The sequence below is a fragment of the Parasteatoda tepidariorum genome, chromosome 9 (assembly GCF_043381705.1).
Source record: "Parasteatoda tepidariorum isolate YZ-2023 chromosome 9, CAS_Ptep_4.0, whole genome shotgun sequence".
NCBI lineage: Eukaryota > Metazoa > Arthropoda > Arachnida > Araneae > Theridiidae > Parasteatoda > Parasteatoda tepidariorum.
Window position 1 is genome coordinate 2,171,618 of NC_092212.1, and position 8,499 is coordinate 2,180,116.

At 35.6% G+C, this 8,499-nt stretch overlaps 1 protein-coding gene across 1 annotated transcript in view; it reads left to right on the plus strand.

Moving 5' to 3' along the window:
- Positions 1–1,777, plus strand: part of LOC122270048 (O-acyltransferase like protein-like) — a 64,657-nt gene extending 62,880 nt beyond the window's left edge. Inside the window, exon 17 of the mRNA XM_071185293.1 lies at positions 1,508–1,777. Coding sequence (XP_071041394.1) covers positions 1,508–1,777 — 270 coding nt within the window. The remainder of the gene's footprint in view (positions 1–1,507) is intronic.
- Positions 1,778–8,499: the final 6,722 nt, after the last annotated feature.

Sequence of the window (8,499 nt, forward strand, 5' to 3'; positions counted from 1 at the left end):
CCAGCTTTACGTGATATAGAAATTAAACCAACAAGATAAATACTTTTAAAAAAATCAGACAAGCTTTACGTGATATAGAAATTAAACCAACAAGATAAATACTTTCAAAAAAATAAGCCAGCTTTACGTGATATAGAAATTAAACCAACAAGATAAATACTTTCAAAAAAATAAGCCAGCTTTACGTGATATAGAAATTAAACCAACAAGATAAATACTTTTTGAGAACCCCCCTTTTGTGAGTTTCAAGGTTAAGTTGCCACTATTTAATTTACAACCCTCGTATGTTCAACTCCGTTACCTTGTCATTTTGAGCCCAGCTCAGAAGACAAGACAACTCATGGATCATGTATAGAGAGAAATTTGCCTTCGAGGAGGATTTTTGATGGAACTAACCCCCATTTGCAATACATGGAGGGAAAACCGTGAGAACTTTACACGGTTAGATTGACGGCAAGGGGACTCTAACTCATGGTTCATCTATCGCTGAGTAAATTTTACGTCAGTACTGTAGTCGGTGCGAGCCGGGTGCTGAATTCACATCGACCAGAGATCGCGGGGATGCGAACCCGGTTCACCTCATTGGGAGGCGAGCGCTCTATCGCCTGAGCCACCTCGGCTCTATAAATCCGTCGTTGAACAGCCGATCCAATTTTTTGGGTATGCGACCTTTATTTTTTAACTTCGTAGCCTTGTCATTTTGAACCCATCCAGAAGACAAGGAAACTCCTGGATCAGCAAGTACCCCCAGAGATGTTGATTTGTTATGGGAACACGGAGGACTTTGCGACTCTCGACAGATTTAACGTGCATCACTCGCCATTTAATCTACACGGAGAGTCTTTATAAATTTAATTTAGAATGATTTTCAACCTACACTGCAAGGCTATTCCAGACGAGTCGTTTACCAGAAAAGCGATAAGAGAACAGCCAAGACAAGAGACATAATTTCAAAAACATGGCTGGTGGACCCCGGCTGTCTGCAGCTTCTGGTGGGTTTCTCTCCCGTTATATAGTGCGGCTTTGAGGAGAACTGCTCCAGACTGAAAGTCTGGGGCTGTCTGCTGCTATGGTAACAAGCGAGAGCACATTTCTAATGGGGGTAAAATGGAGGAAAGAAAGTGTCGATTGGTTTACTCACGACGACCTACTTTAAGATTAAAAGAAAACTATTCACCCCACACCCCTATTCGAAGTGACCTTTCCTCGTAACCATAGTACCCGCCACGACGCGAGACGGGTGTCTGGAGGAGTTCTCATGAAAGTCGCACTATACCAGTCCCTCATAATTAATAAGGTTTAAGTTTAATTATACAATTTTAATGATTTTAGGAAATTACATTTATTTTTAAAAAAAAACATCATTTTTCCCATTTTGCAAAGATTTTTAGTGTGTTTAATTATTTATCCGCAGTGATAAGACAAAATTATTTAATTTATTATGTTTAGGAAATGTAATCCCAATTTGAATACTTCGACGTCAAAAACGTGTTCTTTTCTTAACTAGGTATATTCTTATTTGGCTAACATGATGACGACATTCGCTCTGACGGTTCCTTTCTGTTTGATCTTGGAAGCCCCACTCACTCATGTGGACAGAATTATATTTTCCCACAATCAGGAGAAAACAACCCAACAGGACAACAACTTGTCACCGGAAAAACTGAATTGGAATCCACAAAAGGATGTTTCGGAAAATGTGATTACTAGAGCCCGGATTTTGATGACCAAAAAAATCTCAACTAATGCCCTTAAAAAGGGCAAAAAATGCCCTTAAAAATGCGAAAATTGCGCAAAAAATGCCTTAAATAAAGTAAAAATATTGAATTAAAAAATGTTTTGCTCTTTAAAATTATTATGAGTCATTTAAAAAATATAAAGCAATGCAATACTTGTTCTACGTTCATTAAAGTTTGAAAAATATGTTTTATATCCTAAAATAACAAAAAAAGGAAAATATATTGACACCAAAATATTTTTATTTTGTATAGAAACTTTAATGGATATAACAACTTCCATCTCATAATATTACTAAATATCAGAATTACATTGGATTATTAAATGTTTTTTGATAATTTGAAATGTAAACGAGCGTCTCTTGTCTGAAAGTAAATTTTCATTCCTGCAGAAGCTTCTTTCAACGTCTACTGATGTTATAGGTGCGTACTTGAAAAAGACGGTCTCACTTACTGACAATTCTTCTTCAATTTGAAAAGATTTTGCTTCACCTGTTAATATCCTATAGATTTTCTTCATTGTTTGGAAGCCAGTGTAATAATGAAAATTGATAAAAAATAATAAAAATTGGAAAAAATTAACCGAAAACTTTAAAAAATGCATTAAAATGCAAAATACGCCCCAAAATTTAAAGAAAAATGCCCTATAAATCTAAAAAAATGCTCTAAAAGACAAAAAAATGTCCTAAAATGCAAAAAATGCAAAAAAATGCAAATGTCATCAAAATCCGGGCCTTAGTGATTACACTGACAATTGTGAAAACTCCCCTCTAAAGATTCTAATAAAAAAATTTCCAAATTATAAACGGGACTGTGTTATACAATATAGAGTCAATAAACTTCGGTAAAAACGAAAACGCTTAGCACGATTTTTTGCTTAAGAGGAAGAAAAACTGTGTTATATAATATATAGTCAAACATTGTCAAAACAAAAAGGCTTCATAGGAATTTTCGTTTAAGACGATGGAAAACTGTTTCTTTGGTACGTTTTCTTAGAAAACATTAATAATTTCAAAGACCTTATTAATTAATTCATAATGATATAAATACTACAATTTTTCAACAACTTTGATTTTATTTTATTTTATAACCGTCGTTGAACAGCCGATCCTATTTTTTGGGTATACGACTTCTAATGCTCCGTAGACTTGTCATTTTGAACCCAATCCAGAAGACAAGGGAATTCCTGGGTCAAGTATTGGGAAAAATTTGTCTTCGTGGAGGAGTTTTTCATGGAATTAAAACGTATTTGCGTTACATGGATAGGAAAACAACAAGAATCTCCCATGGTTAGCCTGACGCAAGGGGACTCTAACTCATGATTCGCCTACCATTGAGGATATTTCACGTCAGCACTGTGGTCGGTGCGAGTCGGATGCGAAATTCGTATCCACCAGTCACCACTGGGATTCGAAACCGGTTCATCTTATTGGAAGGCGAGCGCTCTATCCCCTGAGCCATCGTGACTCAATAACATTGATTAGACGATTTTTGCTTTTTATTAGCCATCACTTTTTACGTTGTTAGGCGGTAATATGATACCATTAAAACAAACTTCTGCCATTTAATACTAAATAAAGATAGTATTTAATGAAAACAAATTCCTCCATTTGAAGTGACTTTCCTGTGTGAAATCCTTTTTCTGAAAACAGAGTTTAGGGGACTGAAATGAGATTGTCTTTAGTTCACTAAATGGGTGACGTCACCACATGAACAGGGTGCAAGAAATCTTTTAAAAACAGGATGAGTGACCCCTTGAAAATTGTTCTCCCTGCTGAAAATCTTGCTTTACCCTGCTTTTGAGATCATCATTCTTTCGTGGACGTTTCATTGGCTTATTGTTGGTTTTAACTGTGTTCATGCGCTTGTTGTAGAAATGAAAATAAAAGTCTATATGTTATCGAGCCGTAGTGTCTCAGGGGACCTTCCAATAAGGTGAACCTGGTTCGAATCACATCAATGTAGGTTTCCGCACCCGTCACACGCCGATCACAGTGCTGACGTCAGTGGTAAACGGGTTAGAGTCTCCTTGCCTTCAGGCTAACCATGGGAGGTTTGCGTGGCATTCCTCTCTATGTAACACAAATGCGAGTTCCATCAAAAAAGTCCTCCAAGAGCGCGAGTTTATCCAGGAGTTCCTTTCTCTTCTGGATTCGGTTTGAAATTGCAAAAGGCGACGGAGTTGAGCATGAGTAGCCGTCAACCCGAAAATTGGGTTCGACTGTTCAACGACGGTTATAACGATGTTGGGATTTTTTTTAAAAAAAAAACAGTGATGACAGGAGACGCTACAATTGATATTATTGTGACGCTACAATTGATAGCAGCGCACTCAGATTGGTCAAAAAATGTGGTGGGGGATTTGTCCTTCCAAACAAGCTTGGTCTCAGGTCGCTCTGAGCAGTAGGAGCGGTAGGACGTGTCTTCGCGCAAAGTCTTTTTTTCGATCGAGTCTCGGCGTGATGGAGTGTTCGTTCGCTGGAACAGCGGTATGCGATAAAGTTTTGTATGCGACTTGGGAAGAATGTGACGGAAACTCATCCCATGCTTCAAGACGACTTTAAGAAGGAATGCATTTCGAGATCTCAGTGTGGAAGGTGGCACAAGGCCTCCAAGGAGGGTCGGGAGAAGGTCACCGACGAGCCTTGTTCTGGAAGCCCAACAACAGCCCGACCCGATGAAAACGTCCAGCATGTGAGTGAAGTTTTGGAGTCAGACAGTCGGTTAAGCATTCAGGTAATCGCTAACACCCTAAACTTGTCAAAATGTGTGGTACATGGGATTGTGACGGAGGATTTGCAAGTGCAAAAGGTCTGTGCCAAAGGTGTTGACAGAGGAGCAAAAAGAAGCTCGAGTTTTGCGCGGTGAAGAATTGCTGGAATTGATGAGTTGGTGCCCCAGCCTCCCTATAGCCCTGACTTGGTGCCGTGTGACTGTTTTTTGCTCCCACGACTGAAAAGAGAACTGAAAGGAAAGCACTGGGAGTCGGTGGAGAACATCCAAGCTCATCTTACAAGGTTCCTGAGAGGCATTCCCATCGAGGAGTTCCAGGGTGCCTTCCAGACGTGGCAGAATCGTATCCGCAAGTGTAGTGATGCACAAGGGAACTATTTTGAAGAATTTTAACCATTTGTACCCATAGGATCAATAAATCTATTTTTCCCAGAAAATGCGCATTACTTTCAGAACGCACCCTGTATTCCTTCGTCGTTTATTAAGAATCAAGAACGAATTGAAACGACTTGTACAAATGTTACCCATTTTCGAATCGATATTAACTCAGAACGAACATAAAATGTTGCACCACAGATAAATTATTTGATATCTCTGTTTTAATTGTGTGCTCCAAAAACACTTGAACACCTTTTGCTATTTTTTATCGGTTAATACGAAATTTGACGAATACGAAAAGAATGTTGCTATCTTTCAACTTCATCTTAATGAATTTCCATTATTTTTCATCATTAAATATTGATACTTCATCTTTTTATTTTATCCTCTGCATAATGCTACTCGTCTAGAAATTACAAAAATATAAATACTTTTCAACTCTTTAAACTTGTTTCCTCTTGATCAAATTACGAAAAGTTAAACTATGCATACTTAGTTAAAATAAGCATATATAAAATATACATTATAGTTAGTGTATCCTAAATCCATATATTTTTAAAACTGAAATCAACAAGGGTCTCTTTATATATAAGTAAAGATGAAACCCTTTTTTTAAACTTCTAAAATCCTTCTATGAGCAAATACAAAATTTCCTATTTATTTTTGACAACACTATAAACCACTGAAATTTTATTTCATAACCGTCGTTGAACAACCGACCCAACTTATCGGGTTGACGACTACCAATGTTCAACTCCGCTGCCCAGTAATTTTGAACGTAAAATGATATCTGATTTTTCGTTGGAAACTCAACTTTTTATAATTTAAATATCTTTTCTTTCTTCTCATTCTCGCCTAGCAAGTCTTGGAAATTCACACCTGTTTTTTCCAATTTGTATACAGGGTCTTTATAATTAAAGTTCCATTTTGAAATGGCTATAAAAATAAAACTACCCGACCAAATGTCATCAAACTTNTTTCCAGCTGACGGCGTCCTGTCCTAAGAAACCAGGCCTTTAGAGGTCATGGGATTTTAGTTCCCGCAAAAAAAAAAAGTAAAAAAAAAAAAATGGTTCAAAAATTCACCATCAGCGCAGAATGGCGCTGTATGCAATAGTGTTAAACAAATGTGAAATATGCAAATTTGTTTTACACGTCATGTGACTTTGCAGTTATAAAAGTGAGGCGCCTTGTCTGAGCTGTCAGTGTTCTGAGTCGACAATGTCTGTTACCATGCAAGACCGTGCTTTGCTCGTGAAATGTTACTATGAATGCGACAGCAATGAACGGAGGGCTTTACAAAACTTCCGTACTGTAAGAGGAAAACGCCGAGGTCCAATGACACCGCAAGGTTTACGGCAAATTTACGGTAAAAGACGTGTAAAACAAATTTGCATATTTCACATTTGTTTAACACTATTGCATACAGCGCCATTCTCCGCTGGTGGTGAATTTTTGAACTTTTTTCTTTATTTGTTTTGTTGCGGGAACTAAAATCCCATGACCTCTTATAGACATTTACCAAGTTTGATGACATTTGGTCGGGTAGTTTTATTTTTATAGCCATTTCAAAGTGGAACTTTAATTATAAAGACCCTGTATTTTTGAAAATAATGAAGTTTCAAATAAGATAATAAGTATATTTCTACTTTAGTGTTACATGCGGCAGTCTCATTTATGAAATTATACATCAGAGTCAAAATTTCTCAGCTTTATATTTTTCATAAAACTATGTACATTTAGTAGACTTTTATGAGGCATGGGTTAAAATAGTTTCTTAAGGAAAGAAAATGATTTCCAGTTTGTTATAAGCTGCTGAATTTCTTTGCTCTTTATTAAAAAATTATGTCTCGAGAATCACTGAAAATAAAAATTTCAGGCAAAAAAAATAGTAAGTGCTTTTCAAAAGAAATTTAATATCTCCTTAATGTTAAAATTAAAGTATTAATACTAGAAAAAGAATTTTTTGTTTTCAAAAATTAAAAAAAATTCTCTCGCTAAGGTAAATAAAAACAATGCGAAATGGGCTATTCATTGAAGATTTAAATGACGATGAAAAAAAATAGTCCGGCATTTAAAAAGAGTATGAGTCATGAAATATTTTCCACAGTTTGTTTACCTGCAGTTCTTATAGAAATTACACTTTTTAATCGATTATCATATCAATGCAAAATAAAGAGAATCTCATGGGAGGAGAAATAGGCTATTCTTTAATTATTAAAGAATGAAATTGCACTTTCTCTGGGGGTAGAAAAATCACTTTCTTTTTAAGAGGCAATCATTAAAAAATATTCAATTAGTTTTTATCTTTTCATGTGCTGCTATTTTTTTTTCAAACATAAAGTAAGCAAGCAATTCTTAAAAGTTGATGCAAATTTAACGTTTTTCTGTGTTGAGAACAGAATTCAAATTTCAGAAAAACCATTTTTAAAAAAACTCAAAACTTATCGTCGATGAAGTAGCATGTTTCCTCCTATTAAAGCTATAAATTAATAAAAGTGCTTAAAAACTTATATAAAAATTGTAAACTGTTTTGGCACAAAAAAAAAATGAAAACGCACGAGAACGCTATCTTAGTAAACAGACAGCTGCCTTTGTTCTGATGGGTCTAACCATTTCGATGTCTTGGGATATGCATCCACTTTTAGATGCACCTGGATAAAAATTTTTTAAATTTTTTTCCGCACATGCGCTGTGTAAATCAACTACTTCAATTACTCTTATCTAGCGCAGTTTTTATTATTATTTTNATATTCTTGGAAAATATCAAATAACAAAATAGTACCACACTGTTTTGATAATTATCAGTGAACGAACAAACAGATTTTGGAGAACTTTATGTTTCTAAGTCAAGAAGTGTTGTTCCATTTTAATAATATAACATTGTCCCTCAGATGTCGGTGCAAAAATGAGTTCAGAACTGAAGCGGTCAATGTTTGAAGCTGGAATGCAAAATCTGTTGGTTTGGGAATCCGTAGAGGTGAACGCAATCATGGCGACATCTCGAGTCATACTTTTGAAAAATAACTTGGTATAAATATAGCAACAGTGTATCTTGGAGAATCGATTACAATAATAGTTATTGCTAGAATGAGGATTATCAATATTATGTTTTCGGAATTGTGACAAAGAGAGGCCTATTCACTTTGATATTATTATTTAACACCTAACTAGACGCACTTCATATTTTAATATAAGTACACGCTTGGCGTATTTTATACGTCATCGAAAATTCGGGAAAAAAAATAAATGCAGCTCAACAGTTTTCCAGCAGTAACCAATATATCAATGACACAGAAACAATAAGACTGACGGACACGTGACTTTTCATACAGACATTGAAAAGTGGTTGTTGTTAGGCAGTTTGCATCAACAACGTGGTATCTCACACATTCTCTCTTTGGCGCGTCCTCAGCTCTCAACTCTTAAAGCTCATAAGTAGTATATAGGGGGGGCTAGAGGACACATCTAAACTCCTTATATATATAATCATTTTAAGCCTTTTTTGGCAATTTTAACATCGAAAAATGACATAAAATCTTTAAAAACAACAACTTTTGAAAATCAAAAGCACTAAAAAATTATGTTATGAAAAACAACTTTGAGTTAGCTTTGAAACAAAAGCATCAAAATGAACATTCTAATGTGAACA